This window comes from Hoplias malabaricus, chromosome 15, assembly GCF_029633855.1.
Source record: "Hoplias malabaricus isolate fHopMal1 chromosome 15, fHopMal1.hap1, whole genome shotgun sequence".
NCBI lineage: Eukaryota > Metazoa > Chordata > Actinopteri > Characiformes > Erythrinidae > Hoplias > Hoplias malabaricus.
In genome coordinates, this window is record NC_089814.1 from 13,821,774 (window position 1) to 13,848,587 (window position 26,814).

Consider the following 26,814-nt stretch of genomic DNA (forward strand, 5'->3'; position numbering starts at 1 on the left):
AGGATTCCACCATTTGCTTGGGTCTTGGTGAGAAAATGAGCGCGTACCAACGACAAGGCAGTCATACCAATCTGTGATTTACCAAAACATACATGCATCAATAAAACCGGAAAGCAGATGTACAGAGGTCCTCTCGCCAAAATTTAGGTAAAACTGACAAACTTGTCAATGTAAAAAACTGGTTTAATCATCCCACTTGTATTGTAATATGGCCAATAAAATAATATACAATAAAAATATGACCATATGAGTTTCCTCTTTTTTCCTCTCATAAGAAAAATTCAACTACATCATTAGTAAACAATTTCATTCTGAGTGTGAATGAATGTGTTTAAAGTCTACTTTACAGAAATGTATTACACCGAGTTAAACTGGATAAAACAAAGTTCCCTGGTGCAGTAAGGTTTTGGTCTGTGTGCTGTTAACCCATTCATATCAGTAAACAACACAAGGCATTGTAGGGTAGGGAACGTCTACCATTATCTGTATTTTATATTATAAACTCAGAAGCCATCTGCAGTTGCACTAGTCACTGTGGACTGTAAATAAATGAAGTGACGGTTTGAGTCATCTCTGTTGTGAATATCTCTATAGTGACAGTCTAACTATTTTGAATCTCATTGAAACTGAATGTATCTGATGTCTTTGTACAATGTGTGAAAAATTAGCACCTTCATTATTTACCTTCAAAAACTGGTTGAAGCTGGTTGAAAAACAGCTTGATGTCTAGCAGATTTGACCTTTTCAACTGCTTCTCTCCCAAGCTGCTCATTCCGCGCAGTGAGAACAACATCTCCATCAAAACCAGCCTCAAACAGGCCTTTTACAATTGCAAACCCTATGCCCTTGTTTGCGCCAGTAACCACTGCTACGTTTTAGACATGCTGCCAAAAGATACAGCTCTTTAACTGTTAGATTTACTGCAGGGAAAAGACTGCAAGTACCAAGTTCACACTGCCAAGGAAACCACTTGCTGTTTCTCTTTTGCTTTTATAGACTGCTCTGTGAGCTCAGTCAGGAGTTACATAACATCTGAATTCCTGCAAGTCATGGAGGAGTGCTGTGGTTGTGTTGGACATGAAGCAGTGAATTTATTTCACTACCCTACAGGTGCTGGCCATAAAATTATTATACTCATTCATTACACACAGACTGATATATTTCAAGTGGTTATTTCTTTTAATTTGATGATTATAACTGACAACTAATGAAACCCCCAAATTCAGTATCTCAGAAAATTACAATATTGTGAAAAGGTTCAATAATGAAGACACCTGGTGGTACACTCTAATCAGTTAATTAACTCAAAACGCCTGCAAAGGCCTTTAAATTGTCTCTCAGTCTAGTTCTGTAGGCTCCACAATCATGGGGAAGACTGTAGTTCTTTATTTAAGGTTTTGAGTTGTCCAGAATAGACAGATGGACAGAAAGACTTTTTCCTTCAGATATAAAGCATGATTGAAGTTGTAAATATGTCAGTGTTTACCAGGTCTCTTATCTTTAGCATTTATTTAAGGTCATTTATTGAAAATCTGTTTTTTCACTTTTTTTTCTTTTGACTTTCTCCTTGATTTAGCAAGAATCGTATCTATCCTCTGAAATACCTTCTGAGAAAAGCTGTTTTGAATAGTATCACATACCTGTTGGTAATTTTCTAATTTACACAGCAAATTCTCCAGTGTTAAATCAACACTATTAGTGTTAACACTAATAAAACTAAACACTATCTTAAACAGTGTTAAGTTAACTCTAATAGTGTTGATTTAACACTGGTGAATTTGCTGTATACTGATTGAGAAGAAGCGATTGGCAGGTGGACTGGCTACCACAATGTGTCTATATTTGTGTGAGAGTGACTGGGTGAGTGTAATCCGTTCAGTGTCACTGCTTTGCACTCAACGATTCAGGGTAGACTGCGACCATGAACTGGATTAATGGTTACAGACAAAAAATGAATAATAAAAAACACAAACGTTCTAAACATGAAAAAAGTCATGTGTATATTTTAGTAGAAACATTTATGTTTCCAATAGATATTGGACTTATTCCCTTAACACCTTATTTCTGTTTAGTAAGCTGATTTTATATTTTACTCTCTGGAGTGAAGCAGAATGCCCTTTGTGGATTTATTAAGATTCTTTTTTCCTGCAAAGTTAATGATAAGAAAGATAACATTTACTTCATTGTAATGAATTTATTGTATTATTTGGCCAGTCTAACATGACTGACAAACATGTTGTTCCATTTCTGTGCTGTGCTACCATTCCTGCACTGCTTTGTCCCAAACCAACTTTCCATGTGGCTCTTTGGCTCCCTCTGGCAGCATTGCCAGGTAGACAGGAGTCTCAGCTCCTTCCTCAGGACTTTTCGTAGCATTGGGACCAGCCATGTCAGTTCTGACCCACCCTGGACAACAGGCATTGAGGAGAATTCCATCACCAGCTCTTGTTTCATTAAGAATACGTGCCTGGATTCTTGAAAGCACCGTCACACCAATCTGAAAAAAATAAATAAGAAAAAGTCAAACACTCTTCAGGTTGATCTACTATGAGAAAATCAGAAAAAATGCTTTTAATGTGGTAATAATAATATAATAACAACAAGAGCTTAAGACAAATACTAACATTACTACCGCTGCACCTACTTCTACTAATATTACTGCTACTAGTACTACCACTTATGGTCCTTATCATCCTAAAACAGTATTTTCCAACCCTTCTCCAAAATAACATATTGCAGTTTTTGCAGTGCTGAACTCTAAGTAGCAAGGACAGAGGCTCTGTTCTCCCTATTACAGTTTATGGTTTTATCTTGTTGCCAAGTGAAATGCATTAATTAATTATCCAATTCATGGTCGCGGTGAGTCCGGAACCTACATGGAATCACTGGCCGCAAGGTGGGGACACACCCTGGAGGGGGTAAGTTAAATACATCTCTATCCTGAATGGCTTTAAATGTTCACCAGTGCATGAGATTATATTTATGGCTTTAACTCCATCTTGTGGTAAAATAAATAAATAGGAAAGGAATAATTTCCTTCACCATCAGATGGCGCTACATGAATTATTATGAATTATTGTTTTATTAATCTATAGTGTTAGGTTTGATTTTTTACTCATCTGCACAGGTCAAGAGGTCATAACATAAAAATAAATATTCCTCAGAATTCAGACCAGCACTCAGCTGTTATAACAAATAAAGGCCTTTTGATAAACCTTGACTTTCACTTTACTCACTGTGTAAATAAGACACAAAGTTAAACACACACACACACACACACACACACACATTCACTCACACGGACACTTTTCAGTCTCCAATCCACCTGCCAACGTGTCCATGCGGACACGGGGAGAACACACCAAACTCCTCACTGACAGTCACCTGTAGCGGGACTTGAACCCACAACCTCCAGGACCCTGGAGCTGTGTGACTGCGACACTACCTGCTATATATTTTTCATATATAGATATTTTTATATTTTTCATTGGATATCGACAGTATGTTGGATTAAGTACCTGAGCATGTACAACTAGAAACATCTGGTAAAAAGGCAGATGTGACTGTAAATATATTTAAATTTGATTACTAGCACTTGTACAAATAATATTTGATAAATGAAGCAGACTGTATCGTTTTTGCCTATGCTTGTCTGTAAAAATGCTTTTAATTTGAATTTCCTGTGGAGTCAAAATAGCTGTCATTTTTTTGGCACTCTTCCTAATAGTAAGAGCTATATGTAAATGAACTATGTCAGCTGAGATGTTAGTGAAGGGTAATAAACTATTTACAGCTGCTTGACTTGGACAGACATAGAAATTGGCGAGGTGCGTCAACACTGAACTCCCTCTGATCATATAAATATATTCTGATCTGCACTAAATCATGGATCACAGTACATGCTACAAGATTTGATTTATTCTCCTAGAATGTTACTTTCTTACTGTGGGTTTGAAATGTAAAAAAGTGTATTGTATTAATGTATTGCCATAAATATATACGTTTTTTACTAAAATAATTAATTCAGCAGCTTGACTTTGGACTCTTTAAATAATTTTAGTCATTTGGGACTTTAAATATGAACAAAACCTTGGATATGGACATTAATCGAAGCCTGTGGTAAGGAATATGCTGAATATTTTACCAGAAAGAAAGTAGGCTGCTGCATTATAAACAAGTTGGAGCATGTTTATTTAGTAGAAGTGAACTCTACCTTAGTAGTGCCATAAGCAGTATTTGACCAGCCCTTAGCCTCATGCTCTCCATTCTGTGCAGCAGTGACAAACTCTCCCATCAGCAGACACAGCTCCTCCTCGGAAATATCTGTGCTTCTGAACCTGAAATGAAGTTGTAGACACTTAAAGTATATGTGTATGCTTACTTCTGACATTTGAGTTTACGAGCTTTAACATTTTATGGCAACAGATTGCTAACTTATCCAGGTGTACAGTGCTGATTAGTAGATTAGACGGTGTTGGTAGGCTGCATATTCCCAAATTCTGAACTCAAAAAGTTATCTTATTTTTTTCCAAATATGTCCCCTTTCACTGTTAATTATGTTAGCCTTTTATCTCCAGTTTAAAACTTTTAATTATTTTTTTTTTACATTATGAACACCAGATATATTTGTTAAATGAACTACAACTGAATAGAATATTATGTATTTGATTTTAAGGTGACCAATTCACTAAAATATTGTTGAAATTAGTTAGATAAGTGTTTCATGGGTGTGAATGTTTAATTAAATTCATACTTTGCCTGCAGTTCAGGGCTGCATTTATCAAGAGAGCGCTTGCTGACAAAGCTGGACACATTGACCACACGAGCGTTGGGTCTCAACAGAGGGAGGAGAGCATGGCACACCCACAGTGTTCCCCAGAAGTTTGTGCGCATTGTAACTTCAGCCTGCTCCCCAAACGGCTCTGTGGCATTCACTAAAAGAGATATGTTCAAAGAAAAACATTGTTCATCCTTAAAAACACAACTGTATCAATTAATTAACAGATTACATTACCAAACTTTGTTTTGTTCTTTACTGATTTTGGCAGCTTTAATGGGCTCTTTTCAATCATGTTTTCATTCAATTTCATTCGTTATCTGATCTGTAACCACTTTTCGAATCACTTGGAATCACTGAGCACAAGGCAGGAACACACCCTGGAGGAGGCACCAGTCACTCACAGGGCAACACACACACACATATTCACTCACACACTTACACCTACGAACACTTTTCAGTTGCCAATCCACCTACCAACATTGTTGGACTGTGGGAGGAAACCGGAATCTATTTTAACTTACAGTAATGTTACAGCAGATAAGACCTTTTCAGTGACATTGCCACATGGCCTCCTTTCTACCGCTCCATTCCAGTGACCTAGGTTACTAAAAGAAGGAGTCTTTATAGGACAGTTCTATCTTGGCCACAGTTTAGGCTTTGGAACGCAGCTTATGTAGATAAAGAAATGGCTCTAGTCCTTCATGTCTGCAAGTCAAGGCACAAGGAGCTTCCATTATGAATGAACCCTGAAGACAAATGTGTACATATGTGTGCTGGCGCGTAAGGAGGTGAGGTACCTGGGACACATCTTGGGTCGAGGAGTGATTCGTCCACTGAAGGACAATGTGGAGGCCATAGTGTCCAAAATTAAAAAGGAGTTCCGATCCTTTCTGGGCCTGGGGGGCATGTACCGGAGGTTCGTTCTGGGATTTGCAGCTCGAGCTGCCCCTCTCACTGATATAACCTGGAAGTCTGGGTCAAATCAGATTATTTGGGGTGCTGAACAAGAAAAGGCCTTTTGTGATCTGCAGGTCATGTTATGCAAGGGACCTGTCTTGCAAAGCCCAGACTTCAGCTGACCCTTCATGGTACAGACTGATGCCTCTGGGGTTGGTCTTGGTTTTGCTCCAAGGATAAGGAGTGGACCAGAAGCCAGTGGCCTACATCAGTCTCAAACTCTTTCCCAGGGAGACCAGGTATGCTATCATGGAGCTGGAGTGCTTAGCCATCAAGTGAGCACTGGATACATTCCGGTACTATTTGTTGGGTAGGACTTTTGGGTTGGAAACAGACCACCGAGCCCTTCAGTATCGTCCAGGAACCCAGAATGCAGTGGCAGATTTCTTATTTTCACATTCATCCTAAGGCTTATACCTTCGATTGACATTGTCTATTACTACAGGCTGATGCTGCGTCGGATATCCTCATTTTGTTTGTCTTTTTTTTTTTTTTTTTTAAGATTATGAGCTATAAGCTGTGTGTGCACAATAATGGGAAGTGATATCGTTAACTGTACGAAAGGTGTTCTGACGAATTGTGCTATTTTAATGTACTTTTATTCGTATATTTATTTAAATAAAACAGGTAGGCTAAATGTAGTCTATCTGAAAATGCTTCGTACAGAACTGAAGTATAAGCAAAAGATATGTACAGCCCAAATCCTCTTTTTAAATACATTATTTAAATAAATTATAAAACAAATGATTTAATATGGGGTTTTATTACGGTGATAAGAAATATTTTTTACATTTATTTTGTTTGCCGTGTACAGTTCTGAGACTCAAGCAAAGAATAAAAGTAAACTAAGATTGGGTAATGCACCGGAGAAAAACAGGTTTAACACGAAATCCTTGAAAACTTTACAAACTCTGGGTCTGAGCATGCGCAGAGCTGAAACGTAGCACATTTCGAAAACACATTAGAACACTGGCACTATGCTTACATACAAAACCGACCTTTGAAGGCGATTCCCGCGTTGTTTATGAGTACATCCAGTCCTCCGTATGTCTTCTCCAGAAACTTTTTAAGCTCCAAGCAGCTGGTTTGGTCGCAGATATCGAGCTTATGGAAAAGCACATTTTTAAAGCCCTCGTTTTTCAGCAGATCCAACGCTTCCAGTCCCAGTTTCTCATTGCGGGCGGTAAGCAGTACATCCCCATTGTATCCCGCCTTACACAACCCCTTCACTACGGCAAAGCCTATGCCTTTATTCGCTCCGGTAACTACAGCCACTTTCCGCGACATTGTATCTGCAACCTAGCACAATTTGTCAGGCGCAAAACTGAGCGGATCCTGGCTGACCCTGGAGTACTTGGTGTAATTATCAACACGGATAGGTGAAATTTGACCTTTTGAGCCAGAAGTACTGTGCAAAAGCCTACACCAGCTTCGCTGATTCGAAATCTGTCCGATACTGTGTTTAACCGCGCTTAGTGTAAGGCGGGAGTAGGATTCCCTGACCCTGGGTCAATGCAAGGCTGCCTCAGCTCTAAGGCCCGCCCTAACTCAGATCAAGTTTACTGAAGTCAAGCCAGCCTCCACTTGGAAAAGCTTGGTCAAGCCAGCCCCCACTTAGATTTGGTGGAACGTCGTATTCTGAACATTACGGTAATAGCGTGCAGAGGAACAAATTTCTAAATAAAAGCCAAAAGTCAATGACAGGAAATGTATGTAATAATAAATAATTTTCTAAACAAATAATAAATGGATAAACAACAAATATTTGCTATTTTGTGGAAATGATGAAGATTTTAGGACATGACTCTCAAGTCACTGTGATGTGCCATTTCCAAAAAAAAAAAGGCCCTTTGTGTAGTCCTATGTCTGTAAATTTATTTCCAAATTTAAATAATTATAAAAAAGAAACCTTTAGTTTGCACAGAACAATTTCACTTCATAATCATAGTACAACACCTGATTATGTCACTCAATTAATATAAAGTCATTCTGATGTGTCATTTCAAAATAAAGGCCCTTTGAATTGTCCCATTTCTGTAAATTTAATTTCAAATGTAAATAATTATTAAAAAGAAACCTTTAGTTTGCACAGAACAATTTCACTTCATAATCATAGTACCACACCTGATTATGTCACTCACTTAATATGAAGTCATTCTGATGTATCATTCCAAAATAAAGGCCCTTTGAATTGTCCCATGTCTGTAAAATTAATTTCAAATTTAAATAATTATTAAAAGGAAACCTTTAGTTTGCACAGAACAATTTCACTTCATAATCATAGTACAACACCTGATTATGTCACTCATGTAATATGAAGTCATTCTGATGTGTCATTTCAAAATAAAGGCCATTTGAATTGTCCCATTTCTGTAAATTTAATTCCAAATTTAAATAATTATAAAAAAGAAACCTTTAGTTTGCACAGACCAATTTCATTTCATAGTCATAGTACAACACCTGATTATGTCACTCATGTAATATGAAGTCATTCTGATGTGTCATTTCAAAATAAAAGCCCTTTGAATTGTCCCATTTCTGTAAATTAATTTCCAAATTTAAATAATTATTAAAAAGAAACCTTTAGTTTGCACAGAACAATTTCACTTCATAATCATAGTACCACACCTGATTATGTCACTCACTTAATATGAAGTCATTCTGATGTGTCATTTCAAAATAAAAGCCCATTGAATTGTCCCATTTCTGTAAATTTATTTCCAAATTTAAATAATTATTAAAAGGAAACCTTTAGTTTGCACAGAACAATTTCACTTCATAATCATAGTACCACACCTTATTATGTCACTCACTTCATATGAAGTCATTCTGATGTGTCATTTCAAAATAAAAGCTCTTTGAATTGTCCCATTTCTGTAAATTTAATTCCAAATTTAAATAATTATAAAAAAGAAACCTTTAGTTTGCACAGACCAATTTCATTTCATAGTCATAGTACAACACCTGATTATGTCACTCATGTAATATGAAGTCATTCTGATGTGTCATTTCAAAATAAAAGCCCTTTGAATTGTCCCATTTCTGTAAATTAATTTCCAAATTTAAATAATTATTAAAAAGAAACCTTTAGTTTGCACAGAACAATTTCACTTCATAATCATAGTACCACACCTGATTATGTCACTCACTTAATATGAAGTCATTCTGATGTGTCATTTCAAAATAAAAGCCCATTGAATTGTCCCATTTCTGTAAATTTATTTCCAAATTTAAATAATTATTAAAAGGAAACCTTTAGTTTGCACAGAACAATTTCACTTCATAATCATAGTACCACACCTTATTATGTCACTCACTTCATATGAAGTCATTCTGATGTGTCATTTCAAAATAAAAGCTCTTTGAATTGTCCCATTTCTGTAAATTTATTTCCAAAATTTAGATCATTATTAAAAAGAAACCTTTAGATTGCACAGAACAATTTCATTTCATAGTCATAGTACAACACCTGATTATGTCACTCATGTAATATGAAGTCATTCTGATGTGTCATTTCAAAATAAAGGCCCTTTGAATTGTCCCATTTCTGTAAATTAATTTCCAAATTTAAATAATTATTAAAAAGAAACCTTTAGTTTGCACAGAACAATTTCACTTCATAATCATAGTACCACACCTGATTATGTCACTCACTTCATATGAAGTCATTCTGATGTGTCATTTCAAAATAAAAGCTCTTTGAATTGTCCCATTTCTGTAAATTTAATTCCAAAATTTAGATCATTATTAAAAAGAAACCTTTAGATTGCACAGAACAATTTCACTTCATAGTCATAGTACAACACCTGATTATGTCACTCATGTAATATGAAGTCATTCTGATGTGTCATTTCAAAATAAAAGCCCATTGAATTGTCCCATATCTGTAAATTTAATTCCACATTTAAATAATTATTAAAAGGAAACCTTTAGTTTGCACAGAACAATTTCACTTCATAATCATAGTACCACACCTGATTATGTCACTCACTTCATATGAAGTCATTCTGATGTGTCATTTCAAAATAAAAGCTCTTTGAATTGTCCCATTTCTGTAAATTTATTTCCAAAATTTAGATCATTATTAAAAAGAAACCTTTAGATTGCACAGACCAATTTCATTTCATAGTCATAGTACCACACCTGATTATGTCACTCACTTCATATGAAGTCATTCTGATGTGTCATTTCAAAATAAAAGCCCATTGAATTGTCCCATATCTGTAAATTTAATTCCACATTTAAATAATTATTAAAAGGAAACCTTTAGTTTGCACAGAACAATTTCACTTCATAATCATAGTACCACACCTGATTATGTCACTCACTTCATATGAAGTCATTCTGATGTGTCATTTCAAAATAAAAGCTCTTTGAATTGTCCCATTTCTGTAAATTTAATTCCAAAATTTAGATCATTATTAAAAAGAAACCTTTAGATTGCACAGAACAATTTCACTTCATAGTCATAGTACAACACCTGATTATGTCACTCATGTAATATGAAGTCATTCTGATGTGTCATTTCAAAATAAAGGCCCTTTGAATTGTCCCATTTCTGTAAATTTATTTCCAAATTTAAATAATTATTAAAAGGAAACCTTTAGTTTGCACAGATTAATTTCACTTCATAATCATAGTACCACACCTGATTATGTCACTCACTTCATATGAAGTCATTCTGATGTGTCATTTCAAAATAAAGGCCCTTTGAATTGTCCCATTTCTGTAAATTTATTTCCAAATTTAAATAATTATTAAAAAGAAACCTTTAGTTTGCACAGAACAATTTCACTTCATAATCATAGTACCACACCTGATTATGTCACTCACTTCATATGAAGTCATTCTGATGTGTCATTTCAAAATAAAAGCTCTTTGAATTGTGCCATTTCTGTAAATTTATTTCCAAAATTTAGATCATTATTAAAAAGAAACCTTTAGATTGCACAGACCAATTTCATTTCATAGTCATAGTACAACACCTGATTATGTCACTCATGTAATATGAAGTCATTCTGATGTGTCATTTCAAAATAAAAGCTCTTTGAATTGTCCCATTTCTGTAAATTTAATTTCAAATGTAAATAATTATTAAAAAGAAACCTTTAGTTTGCACAGAACAACTTCACTTCATAATCATAGTACCACACCTGATTATGTCACTCACTTCATATGAAGTCATTCTGATGTGTCATTTCAAAATAAAAGCCCATTGAATTGTCCCATATCTGTAAATTTAATTCCACATTTAAATAATTATTAAAAGGAAACCTTTAGTTTGCACAGAACAACTTCACTTCATAATCATAGTACCACACCTGATTATGTCACTCACTTCATATGAAGTCATTCTGATGTGTCATTTCAAAATAAAAGCTCTTTGAATTGTCCCATTTCTGTAAATTTATTTCCAAAATTTAGATCATTATTAAAAAGAAACCTTTAGATTGCACAGACCAATTTCATTTCATAGTCATAGTACAACACCTGATTATGTCACTCATGTAATATGAAGTCATTCTGATGTGTCATTTCAAAATAAAAGCCCATTGAATTGTCCCATATCTGTAAATTTAATTCCACATTTAAATAATTATTAAAAGGAAACCTTTAGTTTGCACAGAACAACTTCACTTCATAATCATAGTACCACACCTGATTATGTCACTCACTTCATATGAAGTCATTCTGATGTGTCATTTCAAAATAAAGGCCCTTTGAATTGTCCCATTTCTGTAAATTTATTTCCAAATTTAAATAATTAAAAGGAAACCTTTAGTTTGCACAGATTAATTTCACTTCATAATCATAGTACCACACCTGATTATGTCACTCATGTAATATCAAGTCATTCTGATGTGTCATTTTAAAATAAAAGCTCTTTGAATTGTCCCATTTCTGTACATTTAATTCCAAATTTATATCATTATTAAATGTGAACCATTAGTTTGCACAGAACAATTTCACTTCATAATCATAGTACCACACCTGATTATGTCACTTACTGAATATGAAGTCATTCTGGTGTGCCATTTTAAAAAAGAACTATTGTAAATGATCACATTTCAGCTATATTCACTCCGGATGTTGGAATTGTTATTAAAAGGAATCCTCCAGTTTGCACACACCACTTTCACTTTATAATGAAAGTACACCCCCTAAATATATGTCTCTCACTTAATATCAAGTCATTCTTGTGTGCCATTTCAGATTAGGACCACTGTAATCAATCAGATTTAAATTATATTCACTGTAGATGTTGAGATTGTTAATAAAAGGAATCCTCCAGTTTGTAAACACTACTTTCACTTCATAATGATAGTACAGCACATGCAAGCATCAATCATTTAATGTCATACTATTGTAGTGTGTCTAATTTGTTCATCCACTCATTACATCCAGATCACATTACTGATATAATGCACGACGCGGTTCCTCAGCGCCTTCAAGAGTAGTCGACTCATGTACCGAGTGATTACTCCAGTGTTAATCGAAGGAACTGGCGTTAGAAGCGTGCTGGAGTCACCCCCTCGCTGGTGGATTACCCCTTCAGGTCCGGGGAAATTTTTTGGGGGGGGTTAAGGGTGGGGGCTGTTAGCCTCCGACTTCAGGACAAGGGAAGTGAGGCTAACAGGGGCACACCTCTGGGGGATCCATGGTTAAAGAAATCCCTCAAGAGTTCGCCCATCAGACCCCCTAAACCCTTAACAGTTCCAGTACAGGACGTCGTTGCAGGGCCCCCTGCCTCCGTGGACGTTGTCGCAGGGCCCCCTGCCTCCATGGACGTTGTCGCAGGGCCCCCTGCCTCCGTGGCGTCGTCGCAGGGCCCCCTGCCTCCGTGGCGTCGTCGCAGGGCCCCCTGCCTCCGTGGACGTCGTCGCAGGGTCCCCTGCCTCCGTGGACGTCGTCGCAGGGCCCCCTGCCTCCGTGGACGTCGTCGCAGGGCCTCCTGCCTCCGTGGACGTCGTCGCAGGGCCTCCTGTCTCTGTGGACGTCGTCGCAGGGCCTCTTGTCTCCGTGGACGTCGTCGCAGGGCCCTCTGCTCCCAAGGATGTCGCTGCACTCCCTCCTGATCTCCAGGAGAAGCTTGCAAGCCTCTTGGCACGTCTGGAGGTCTCCGTGAAGGCGGCACCCGCCGCTCCTGTCTCCGTGAAGGCGGCACCAGCCGCTCCTGTCTCTGTGAAGGCGGCACCAGCCGCTCCTGTCTCCGTGAAGGTGGCACCAGCCGCTCCTGGACCCGTGACTGTGGCTCCGGCCGCTTCTGCACCCGTGACTGTGGCTCCGGCCGCTTCTCCACCCGTGACTGTGGCTTTTTTTACACATTTAAAATATTCCGAAAGATGGTTCTTCATGGAACCAATAGTACTTCTCCTATGGCGTCACTCAGTAAATGTCATGATTAGCGGGGCAGACTGACGGAGGCGGACGCACTTGCTAAAACACAGTAATTTTAATGAAACAAAAGATACAACAAAACAAAGACTGGCAACTACGGAAACAACTAGACATATGAAATGAATTGAGGAAAACAACAGAGACAGACCAAACTAAGAAACAAGACACAGATACACTGGAGGCGAAACAACGATACTTAGAGGAAAGAAATGACAAGGCTTGGGGAGAAAAACAAAATGACATGACTACAAATGAGAATTACACAAACCGACATGACTTTGGAATCAAAATGAAACGACTAGGAAACAAAAACAACCTGACTTGAAGTGGGAGAGAAACAACACCATATGACTATGAAAAAGGAAGAAACAACATGACTGGGAAACTAAACGAAACGTCTTGACTAGGAAGTTAACAACACAAAACGAAACGACATGACTTGACTGGGAAAGAGCAAAACAAATGACCGATAACAGGAAGTGACACAAGGGAACTTAAATACTACATACAAACGAGACACACCTGAGACAGATAACGAGGACAGCGGACAAGGAGGCGGAACAAAGGCGGGACATGGGCGGAGACAAGGACAACAGACACAACAGAACAGATACAGGAGCTGGGGACATGACCGGACCGGATATAGGAGACTGGACACAGGACAGGACAGGAGGCTGACAAAGGGAGGCTACAGGAGAAGAGACTTGGGACAAGACAGAGGACAGAAACGGGACAAGACAGAACTAGAGACGGGTGATGAAATACTGGAATGAAGAGGGGGACGGACTGGAGACAAAACTGGAGAGCAGACGGGACTGAACGGGTGACTGAAAAAAGGGAAAAGGAGACAGGACTTGAGACTGGAAAGGACTAGACAGGACACATGAGACTGGACCGGAGCAGGAAACTGGACAGGGTGCTTGACATTGGATAGGACAATGGATGGGAACGGGGATTGGACGAGACTAGGAACTGGAGACAGAAGCAGGTGACTGAACAGGTTTAGGGACAGAAGACTGGACATGGGCAGGTGACAGGACAGGGGACTGGAATGGAGACAGAACATGTGGCAGAACTGGGTAATGGGACTGGAATGGAGACAGAACATGTGGCAGAACTGGGTAATGGGACTGGACAGGAGCAGAGACTGGTGACGAGACAGGGGACATAACTGAGGACAGGACAGAACCAGAGACAGAAGATTGGACAGGAGCAGGGGACAGGACAGTGGACTGGAAGGGAGACAAGACAAGTGACTGAACAGGGGACAGGACATTTGATTGAACACTGGATGTATACGGGGACTGGACATGAGGCAGGACAGGTGACGGGACTGGGTGTTGGGAATGGACAGGAGACTGGACTTGAGACAGGACAGAGGGTTGAAATGGAGACTGGACTGAAGACAAGACAGGTGAAGAGACAGGTGATAAGACATAAGACTGAAATGTGGACTGGACTGGATTAACAGGGGACTGGATAAGACTTGGCAGGGGAACAGGGACCAGGACGTTTACCGGGACTGACATGAACACAGTGACAGGGACGGGAACAGAGACAAAGGCAGACACAGGTACAGGGACGAGGACTAAGACAGGAACCAGGACAGGAACAGACATGGGAATCAAAACAACTGGGGGATGCCCAGGACTGGCAAATGTCTGAGGGGAAGTAGGAGGAACCAGCCTGGGCACAGTTATGGGGACACGACCTGAAGCGACCAGAGCCACAGTCACGGGTGCAGAAGCGGCCGGAGCCACAGTCACGGGTCCAGGAGCGGCTGGTGCCACCTTCACGGAGACAGGAGCGGCTGGTGCCGCCTTCACAGAGACAGGAGCGGCTGGTGCCGCCTTCACGGAGACAGGAGCGGCGGGTGCCGCCTTCACGGAGACCTCCAGACGTGCCAAGAGGCTTGCAAGCTTCTCCTGGAGATCAGGAGGGAGTGCAGCGACATCCTTGGGAGCAGAGGGCCCTGCGACGACGTCCACGGAGACAAGAGGCCCTGCGACGACGTCCACAGAGACAGGAGGCCCTGCGACGACGTCCACGGAGGCAGGAGGCCCTGCGACGACGTCCACGGAGGCAGGGGGCCCTGCGACGACGTCCACGGAGGCAGGGGACCCTGCGACGACGTCCACGGAGGCAGGGGGCCCTGCGACGACGCCACGGAGGCAGGGGGCCCTGCGACGACGCCACGGAGGCAGGGGGCCCTGCGACAACGTCCATGGAGGCAGGGGGCCCTGCGACAACGTCCACGGAGGCAGGGGGCCCTGCAACGACGTCCTGTACTGGAACTGTTAAGGGTTTAGGGGGTCTGATGGGCGAACTCTTGAGGGATTTCTTTAACCATGGATCCCCCAGAGGTGTGCCCCTGTTAGCCTCACTTCCCTTGTCCTGAAGTCGGAGGCTAACAGCCCCCACCCTTAACCCCCCCCAAAAAATTTCCCCGGACCTGAAGGGGTAATCCACCAGCGAGGGGGTGACTCCAGCACGCTTCTAACGCCAGTTCCTTCGATTAACACTGGAGTAATCACTCGGTACATGAGTCGACTACTCTTGAAGGCGCTGAGGAACCGCGTCGTGCATTATATCAGTAATGTGATCTGGATGTAATGAGTGGATGAACAAATTAGACACACTACAATAGTATGACATTAAATGATTGATGCTTGCATGTGCTGTACTATCATTATGAAGTGAAAGTAGTGTTTACAAACTGGAGGATTCCTTTTATTAACAATCTCAACATCTACAGTGAATATAATTTAAATCTGATTGATTACAGTGGTCCTAATCTGAAATGGCACACAAGAATGACTTGATATTAAGTGAGAGACATATATTTAGGGGGTGTACTTTCATTATAAAGTGAAAGTGGTGTGTGCAAACTGGAGGATTCCTTTTAATAACAATTCCAACATCCGGAGTGAATATAGCTGAAATGTGATCATTTACAATAGTTCTTTTTTAAAATGGCACACCAGAATGACTTCATATTCAGTAAGTGACATAATCAGGTGTGGTACTATGATTATGAAGTGAAATTGTTCTGTGCAAACTAATGGTTCACATTTAATAATGATATAAATTTGGAATTAAATGTACAGAAATGGGACAATTCAAAGAGCTTTTATTTTAAAATGACACATCAGAATGACTTGATATTACATGAGTGACATAATCAGGTGTGGTACTATGATTATGAAGTGAAATTAATCTGTGCAAACTAAAGGTTTCCTTTTAATTATTTAAATTTGGAAATAAATTTACAGAAATGGGACAATTCAAAGGGCCTTTATTTTGAAATGACACATCAGAATGACTTCATATGAAGTGAGTGACATAATCAGGTGTGGTACTATGATTATGAAGTGAAGTTGTTCTGTGCAAACTAAAGGTTTCCTTTTAATAATTATTTAAATGTGGAATTAAATTTACAGATATGGGACAATTCAATGGGCTTTTATTTTGAAATGACACATCAGAATGACTTCATATTACATGAGTGACATAATCAGGTGTTGTACTATGACTATGAAATGAAATTGGTCTGTGCAATCTAAAGGTTTCTTTTTAATAATGATCTAAATTTTGGAAATAAATTTACAGAAATGGGACAATTCAAAGAGCTTTTATTTTGAAATGACACATCAGAATGACTTCATATGAAGTGAGTGACATAATCAGGTGTGGTACTATGATTATGAAGTGAAGTTGTTCTGTGCAAACTAAAGGTTTCTTTTTAATAATTATTTACATTTGAAATTAAATTTACAGAAATGGGACAATTCAAAGAGCTTTTATGTTGAAATGACACATCAGAATGACTTCATATTACATGAGTGACATAATCAGGTGTTGTACTATGACTATGAAATGAAATTGTTCTGTGCAATCTAAAGGTTTCTTTTTAATAATGATCTAAATTTTGGAATTAAATTTACAGAAATGGGACAATTCAAAGAGCTTTTATTTTGAAATGACACATCAGAATGACTTCATATGAAATGAGTGACATAATCAGGTGTGGTACTATGATTATGAAGTGAAATTGTTCTGTGCAAACTAAAGGTTTCCTTTTAATAATTATTTAAATGTGGAATTAAATTTACAGATATGGGACAATTCAATGGGCTTTTATTTTGAAATGACACATCAGAATGACTTCATATGAAGTGAGTGACATAATCAGGTGTGGTACTATGATTATGAAGTGAAGTTGTTCTGTGCAAACTAAAGGTTTCTTTTTAATAATTATTTACATTTGAAATTAAATTTACAGAAATGGGACAATTCAAAGAGCTTTTATTTTGAAATGACACATCAGAATGACTTCATATTACATGAGTGACATAATCAGGTGTTGTACTATGACTATGAAATGAAATTGGTCTGTGCAATCTAAAGGTTTCTTTTTAATAATGATCTAAATTTTGGAAATAAATTTACAGAAATGGCACAATTCAAAGAGCTTTTATTTTGAAATGACACATCAGAATGACTTCATATGAAGTGAGTGACATAATCAGGTGTGGTACTATGATTATGAAGTGAAATTGTTCTGTGCAAACTAAAGGTTTCTTTTTAATAATTATTTAAATTTGGAAATAAATTTACAGAAATGGGACAATTCAAAGGGCCTTTATTTTGAAATGACACATCAGAATGACTTCATATGAAGTGAGTGACATAATCAGGTGTGGTACTATGATTATGAAGTGAAATTAATCTGTGCAAACTAAAGGTTTCCTTTTAATAATTATTTAAATTTGGAAATAAATTTACAGAAATGGGACAATTCAAAGGGCCTTTATTTTGAAATGACACATCAGAATGACTTCATATTACATGAGTGACATAATCAGGTGTTGTACTATGACTATGAAGTGAAATTGTTCTGTGCAATCTAAAGGTTTCTTTTTAATAATGATCTAAATTTTGGAATTAAATTTACAGAAATGGGACAATTCAAAGAGCTTTTATTTTGAAATGACACATCAGAATGACTTCATATGAAGTGAGTGACATAATCAGGTGTGGTACTATGATTATGAAGTGAAATTGTTCTGTGCAAACTAAAGGTTTCCTTTTAATAATTATTTAAATGTGGAATTAAATTTACAGATATGGGACAATTCAATGGGCTTTTATTTTGAAATGACACATCAGAATGACTTCATATGAAGTGAGTGACATAATCAGGTGTGGTACTATGACTATGAAATGAAATTGGTCTGTGCAATCTAAAGGTTTCTTTTTAATAATGATCTAAATTTTGGAAATAAATTTACAGAAATGGGACAATTCAAAGAGCTTTTATTTTGAAATGACACATCAGAATGACTTCATATGAAGTGAGTGACATAATCAGGTGTGGTACTATGATTATGAAGTGAAATTGTTCTGTGCAAACTAAAGGTTTCCTTTTAATAATTATTTAAATGTGGAATTAAATTTACAGATATGGGACAATTCAATGGGCTTTTATTTTGAAATGACACATCAGAATGACTTCATATTACATGAGTGACATAATCAGGTGTTGTACTATGACTATGAAGTGAAATTGTTCTGTGCAATCTAAAGGTTTCTTTTTAATAATGATCTAAATTTTGGAATTAAATTTACAGAAATGGGACAATTCAAAGAGCTTTTATTTTGAAATGACACATCAGAATGACTTCATATGAAGTGAGTGACATAATCAGGTGTGGTACTATGATTATGAAGTGAAATTGTTCTGTGCAAACTAAAGGTTTCTTTTTAATAATTATTTAAATTTGGAAATTAATTTACAGAAATGGGACAATTCAAAGGGCCTTTATTTTGAAATGACACATCAGAATGACTTCATATTACATGAGTGACATAATCAGGTGTTGTACTATGACTATGAAATGAAATTGTTCTGTGCAATCTAAAGGTTTCTTTTTAATAATGATCTAAATTTTGGAAATAAATTTACAGAAATGGGACAATTCAAAGAGCTTTTATTTTGAAATGACACATCAGAATGACTTCATATGAAGTGAGTGACATAATAAGGTGTGGTACTATGATTATGAAGTGAAATTGTTCTGTGCAAACTAAAGGTTTCCTTTTAATAATTATTTAAATTTGGAAATAAATTTACAGAAATGGGACAATTCAATGGGCTTTTATTTTGAAATGACACATCAGAATGACTTCATATTAAGTGAGTGACATAATCAGGTGTGGTACTATGATTATGAAGTGAAATTGTTCTGTGCAAACTAAAGGTTTCTTTTTAATAATTATTTAAATTTGGAAATTAATTTACAGAAATGGGACAATTCAAAGGGCTTTTATTTTGAAATGACACATCAGAATGACTTCATATTACATGAGTGACATAATCAGGTGTTGTACTATGACTATGAAATGAAATTGGTCTGTGCAAACTAAAGGTTTCTTTTTTATAATTATTTAAATTTGGAATTAAATTTACAGAAATGGGACAATTCAAATGGCCTTTATTTTGAAATGACACATCAGAATGACTTCATATTACATGAGTGACATAATCAGGTGTGGTACTATGATTATGAAGTGAAATTGTTCTGTGCAAACTAAAGGTTTCCTTTTAATAATTATTTAAATTTGGAAATAAATTTACAGAAATGGGACAATTCAATGTGCTTTTATTTTGAAATGACACATCAGAATGACTTCATATTAAGTGAGTGACATAATCAGGTGTGGTACTATGATTATGAAGTGAAGTTGTTCTGTGCAAACTAAAGGTTTCTTTTTAATAATTATTTAAATTTGGAATTAAATTTACAGAAATGGGACAATTCAAATGGCATTTATTTTGAAATGACACATCAGAATGACTTCATATTACATGAGTGACATAATCAGGTGTTGTACTATGATTATGAAGTGAAATTGTTCTGTGCAAACTAAAGGTTTCCTTTTAATAATTATTTAAATTTGAAATTAATTTTACAGACATGGGACAATTCAAAGGGCCTTTATTTTGGAATGATACATCAGAATGACTTCATATTAAGTGAGTGACATAATCAGGTGTGGTACTATGATTATGAAGTGAAATTGTTCTGTGCAAACTAAAGGTTTCTTTTTAATAATTATTTACATTTGAAATTAAATTTACAGAAATGGGACAATTCAAAGGGCCTTTATTTTGAAATGACACATCAGAATGACTTTATATTAATTGAGTGACATAATCAGGTGTTGTACTATGATTATGAAGTGAAATTGTTCTGTGCAAACTAAAGGTTTCTTTTTTATAATTATTTAAATTTGGAAATAAATTTACAGACATAGGACTACACAAAGGGCCTTTTTTTTTTTTTGGAAATGGCACATCACAGTGACTTGAGAGTCATGTCCTAAAATCTTCATCATTTCCACAAAATAGCAAATATTTGTTGTTTATCCATTTATTATTTGTTTAGAAAATTATTTATTATTACATACATTTCCTGTCATTGACTTTTGGCTTTTATTTAGAAATTTGTTCCTCTGCACGCTATTACCGTAATGTTCAGAATACGACGTTCCACCAAATCTAAGTGGGGGCTGGCTTGACCAAGCTTTTCCAAGTGGAGGCTGGCTTGACTTCAGTTCAAGTTTAATACAAAAGTGCAAAGTCACGCTATACAGACAATTTCATAAGGTACAGAGTAGCTTAGACTTAATTCATGTATTCGTTTAGACTTCAATTTCAAGAACTAAAGTTATTAATTTAATAAATCCCTCTACAAATTAATAATAATTTCCATCCTTGTATATATCCTCAAATTAGTCTACTACGAGTAGTATAACTACTACCTATAATAATGTAAATCCTTTTAATATATTACTGCATTTACTACAATAACTAGTAATAATATTGTTATACATGCTTTGTCTTTGTTAGATCGACTAGCATACTCATACTCGTTCCTTTTTACACATTGTTTCCTTTTAGTGACAAAAGTTTAAGACTGTCATAATAGGTTTAATCTTCAGCTTCCCTCCCCCAAATCTCTGGACTAATAAAGATCATTGAGAGGAGGAGCACTTCATGTTTTGGTGGATGTTGTGTTTTCTTAGTCCGCTAATGTTGCATAAATCTCACTTCCTCCATGTTTATTACCACAAGGAACCAATTAAATTAACCAGTGTTTATGGGACCAATTGAAATGTGTGTTAATCAGTTTTAGTCCAAGTGTTTTGTGGTTATTGTCTTTTGAGATAACATTGATCCCCAAGGATGTTAATGCTGTTTATAATGAGCTTGTTAGACTGAATCTTATAATGAGCTTGTTAGATCAAAAATTATAATCTTACAATACACTATATGTGTTGTGAATTTAAGCACTTGTTACTTATTTTATGTTTATGTTATGTCTGCTGTTGTACAACAGTGACATTTTTATTTTAAGTTTATATGTTTATTGTTTTAAGTTTATATGTTCTTCCAGAAAAGCATCACTACGATGTTTAATAAAGCTTTATGATGATACATAATGTTTTGAAAATCATTTATGTATTCCATTATCTGTGGGTATGTTTAGCTGCAAATATTGTTGGTTATTTATTAAATGTTTTCATTTCTGTCAAATATTCTAAAATGTACACGCACAACTATATGACACTGAAAATTATTACAGTCCAAATTTTTAGTGATTTTGTTCAGTTTATTTTTTTTCAAATCACATTATTTTTCTTTTTAAACAAATAATCTCTTTTTTAAACAAGATATTAATCAAGGCTGCCATGATTATTTGTGCTGTATTTTAATACTATAACAGGGTTGGTTCTATGAGTCAGCTTCAAAATAAATGTTGCAGATGGAACTTTAACTTTTTTCTATAGTCACTCTATGTGACTGTCCCTGATGAGCTTGGTGCATTCTCCACGTGGGCCTTCCATGTAGGCATTGGAACCTAATTTCTCACAACTGAAATGCAAGCACATTTACTTATTGATTTATTTATTTAGGTTTTCTTAGGCGGAATAGTAAGTTTGGTAATAGTTTAACTTTATTGTAATTGTTTAATGAATGTTAACATTGGCTTTCATTAAGGTAATTTTTTAAATTTAGGGCAAAGATCTAAATGAACTCTCATTAAAAGTGTTTTTTAACCATTAACGTTTTTTTTTAAATCCACATAATTTGAGAAAGATATCTCTGCAGGCTGGAGGCAGCTCCAAGTGGGTGGTACAATTCCAAGTGAGTGCGGAAGAACATTTTAAGCACGACTCAAGCATGTTGCTGGCTTCAAGATATGTAGTTGGCATAAAGGCTCTGAATGAGGTAATGTATGGAGATGACCCAGAGGCTAAATTTGTTTTTGAAAACGGGTGATATGGAGCTGTTTCTGAAAGCTTGTGCTGATGAGCAGGGTCTCAGGTTCAATGCGATGTTTGTGGTTAAGCCATGCTCCTCACCCCAGAATTTTTAAGGCATGGAAACTGGACTTTAGGGCCCCTCACCTCAATCCTTAAGGCACAGATACTAGACTGCAGGGCACCTTGTACACCACAGTTTACACAGTGTGTATAGTTTGATACTTTTAGAAACCTAGGCTGTCTGGTTCACTGTGATGTCCTGCTTTGCGTAAAATGCCCTGCACAAAATAGGTATCCTAGTTATTTTCTTTCTTCTAACAAATTTCTATAACTAATGCAGCTCAAATTGCTCTGTTTGAGCATTGTTTGGAAGTTTAAGAGAATGTCAGTGAGTTCTTTGGGATATTGTGTTAGATTATTGTGTATTTTGTAGTACAGCTGTATGCTTGGTGACCATGTTATAACTGTTTTGTTTTCAGTATTAATATTGTACATTGTAAACATTAAGTACATCATACAGAATACATTTTCAGCATTATGTGATTTACAGGCTTGTTTGTGGTTGGCTTAATATGTGAAATTCTTGCAATAAATAAAGAGAATAACCATTTAACTGAGACCACATGTACTGAGAATGATCATGTTTGCTTACATATAGGCTACTACTCACTTCCTAACAAGAGATATGACAGTAAATATGGGTTCATCAGCACAGCTCAGTGCTGGGTTGCTATATATTCCTCGCCTGGCATTAGGTTCATGTTTCCCTACTCCAGAGAATCCAATTCTATTGTCAGTATTTCTCTACAGGGATTAGAGAGGCAGTGTGTGCACATCTGCACATCTGTTTTAGTAACTACAGTAGTAGTAGTTACTACTAAAATAATATTATGATTATTTGCAAATCGTTAGCATCATTTCTCCCATGTCCATTAATGGAAAGAAGCTGCCTTAAAGTTTTGTTTGAATAGTGGGCCATTTTCTACAGTGTTACTTAAGGGTTTACACAGTTAAACTGATTATAATCCAGTACTGTGCTGAGTACAAAACAAATAATACAGTTCTATAATATTCTGTAATCAAATTAAAACAATGATTGTAGACATGAGAGACCTAATGGATTTCATAAGTTTGCAGTTCATCCCATAATCAAATTAGCAAAAATATATAATTAAAATATCAGGAGTGCTATGTATTTCGTTTTCACTGAAACCTCATATTTTAAACTTTATAACTAATAGAGGGTACCTAGTTCTGTTGGAGAGAAACTATGCCCTTTTTTCAAATCACAAAGGCTGCTTTTCCTACATTCTCCTTATCACAAAACATAGATCACCCACTTGCTGGTTTTTGCCCACTTGCTGCGTACGCCCCTCCCACTTGCTGGCCTCCGGCCTGCAGAGATTATGTAGTTGGCATAATTCAGTGGGCAAAATATAAACATAATTACTGAGAGTTAAAAGTCACTTTATTTTTAAACCAAAACCTTCTCAGCTATTATAAAAACATCTCATATATCACGCAGCATATCTGCATGTAAGAGCTTTATGTGGGGAAGCTGAAGAACGGAACCCTTCAGACATCTGGTTCCTGTCACCATCACCACTACCAATTGTGACTCAGTAGGTTTCTCTAGAATGTCATATTTTACAATGAACCACACTGTATGTCTTAGTTTAAATCTAAGTAATATAATTTGCAGACATTTTTGTGAAAATCAGTGTATGTCCACTTAATAAATTTAATAAATTTGACTTTCATTCGGCGGCACGGTGGCGCAGCAGGTAGTGTCGCAGTCACACAGCTCCAGGGGCCTGGAGGTTGTGGGTTCGATTCCCGCTCCGGGTGACTGTCTGTGAGGAGTTGGTGTGTTCTCCCCGTGTCCGCGTGGGTTTCCTCCGGGTGCTCCGGTTTCCTCCCACAGTCCAAAAACACACGTTGCAGGTGGATTGGCGACTCGAAAGTGTCCGTAGGTGTGAGTGTGTGAGTGAATGTGTGTGTGTCTGTGTTGCCCTGTGAAGGACTGGCGTCCCCTCCAGGGTGTATTCCCGCCTTGCGCCCAATGATTCCAGGTAGGCTCTGGACCCCCCGCGACCCTAAAAAAAAAATTGGATAAGCGGTTACAGATAATGGATGGATGGATGGACTTTCATTCGAGCTGCATAGAAAAATCCTTGTGGTGGATCAATACAGAAACATCATCTACTCCAGACACTGCTGTGATTGCACAAGAATCGTCGCTCTTTGACTGCTTTAAGTTGATTAGTTATGCTAATAATTTGCATGTTGATCCCAGATCTTATAAAAAGAGCAGTTTGTTTTAATGTTTTTATTATTATGTTATTATGTTTATATTAATATATGGTCGCTGTTCAAAGACCAATGCCAAAATATCAAAAATAGGAACTTTATAGAAGAACTTTCAATGGTCTTTCAAAGGAAAAAATGCTGTGGTCAAATCATAGTAATCGTTTACAAAATTGTAAGTATACATTTTGCTTTGGACAGCGACATTATGCATTTCTTGCCATTAAACTTTGAGAGTAATTACCTTATTAATCTTAAAGAGTTTAATTAACTGATCACGTATTTCTTTAGTCCGGATGCCATAGATTACTGGATTACAGACACCAGGGACAAGGAGATATGTGAGACTGATAAGGACACGGAGGTCAGGTGAAAGGCCAGACTGTGCCCTGTAGGCCATAAAGGCCACCAAAGAGGAGAAATATGTAATGCAGATGACTATCAAATGTGTGATGCATGTGGAGATGGCTTTGGAGCGAGATTCTCCTGCAGCAGAGCGGAAAATGACAACAAATATTGTTATATAAGACAAAGCAATTCCTATGCAGTCTATAGTGGGCACGCAGAAACTGATCAAACCAGCGAAGTAGTTCTTTGTTGTGTCTTCACAGGGGATCGCCAGAGTGACCACCAGCTGATGCTCACAGTGAACATGATAGAGAACATTAGAGGAGCAGAAGGTAAGTGTCCCAACCAGTGCAATCATAGCAGTTATAATAATTGTGTTACGCACTACAATGAGACCTGTAATAATCATGCAGTTGGTGAAATTCATGACATCATTATACCGCAGTGGCATGCAGATGGCAAAGTAGCGATCCATGGCCATCCCAAACAAGATAGTGGACTGAAAGCTGCAAGCATAGTGGACAAGAAACATCTGGATGAGGCACAAGGTCCGAGGCAAGACATTGATCTCTGACACAAAGCTAAACAGCATTCGTGGGACAACACAAGTTGGGACACATATGTCCACACATGCTATAAAACATATCAGCACATACATGGGAGAGTGAAGTGTCCTCTGTTTCACAATAACAGACACAAGGGTCATATTAGTTGTTATTGCAAAGATAAACAACATGCAGAATGGGAGGAAGAGGAGTCTTCTGTACTCTTTTAATGAGGAAAATCCTATTAGAAAAAATTCATTATGAGAAAAATTGTTTGATGTCCCAAATTCCATTGTCGACATTAGAACAAATTCCTGAAAGACATGAAATATACATAAAATATTAGGTATAAAAATATGTATTAAATGTATTAGAAATATACATAAATCTTCTGCTCACTGTTGACACAATATATGATCAGCTCATGTACTTAAATGCAGTGTCTTCAAATTCAATGCTGTGCTCTCTTTTCAATTGAGTGCTAAATAAAAATGTAACAAATACATTTTATATCTCATGCTATTCCAAGACAAACCCAAAGGCAGTAATAATATAGCAAACAAATACAGCCTACTGTGTTGCTTCATTGTGTGGCTACATCAAAGCAAAGACCCCTTAAATTAGTTTTTCGACTCCCAAAACACACTCCTCTGCCCTAGACAATTAAAACTTTTCTCTCTTAATTGGAACAAAATGTAAAGCCTCATTGCTCTCCAGAGGGTTAGTTAGGAGGACATGTGCATCTTCTAATAAAACCTTCATTAACATAGACAGAACAAACTGAGAAGAGCCATCATAGAAGCTTTATCATCTGAACACTAAACAATGAAATCATTCTGTTGTTCCAGTCAGTTTTCCCTAGCTGGTATTCCTCCACACATATTTGTAACAGAGTGATTTATGGTGTTTAAATAAAATAGACAGAGTCTTCATACTTACTTGATAAGCGCTATTTGGGTAAATACAAACACACTGAGTAACACAACACATCTTTTCTATTGGCTTCTGTTATCCCAGGCACTCAGTTGTGCATGCAGTCTGAAAAATAGCTGTAGAAAACAGAGAAACATTAAAACAAATGGACAGTGGAGCAGTGGAACTGTGTTCTCTGGAATGCAGTAGTTCCATCCAATACCTTTGTTATGAGCT

At 37.1% G+C, this 26,814-nt stretch overlaps 2 protein-coding genes across 2 annotated transcripts; both read right to left on the bottom strand.

Annotated features, from left to right (window-relative positions):
* Positions 1-2,166: 2,166 nt before the first annotated feature.
* Positions 2,167-7,293, bottom strand: cbr1l (carbonyl reductase 1-like). The gene is made up of 4 exons (XM_066645644.1): positions 6,736-7,293; positions 4,754-4,934; positions 4,214-4,337; positions 2,167-2,497 (listed from the first exon to the last, which is right to left on the bottom strand). Exons 1-4 carry the CDS (start codon positions 7,022-7,024, stop codon positions 2,258-2,260), a joined length of 834 nt encoding a protein of 277 aa, XP_066501741.1. The 5' UTR covers positions 7,025-7,293; the 3' UTR covers positions 2,167-2,257.
* A 5,846-nt stretch (positions 7,294-13,139) lies between these two features.
* LOC136668738 (olfactory receptor 52P1-like) lies at positions 13,140-25,980 on the bottom strand. Its single transcript, XM_066646421.1, has 4 exons — positions 25,017-25,980; positions 14,134-14,306; positions 13,750-13,823; positions 13,140-13,174 (listed from the first exon to the last, which is right to left on the bottom strand). The coding sequence occupies exons 1-4, from the start codon at positions 25,965-25,967 to the stop codon at positions 13,140-13,142; spliced, it is 1,233 nt and encodes a 410-aa protein (XP_066502518.1). The 5' UTR covers positions 25,968-25,980.
* Between the last annotated feature and the right edge of the window lie 834 nt (positions 25,981-26,814).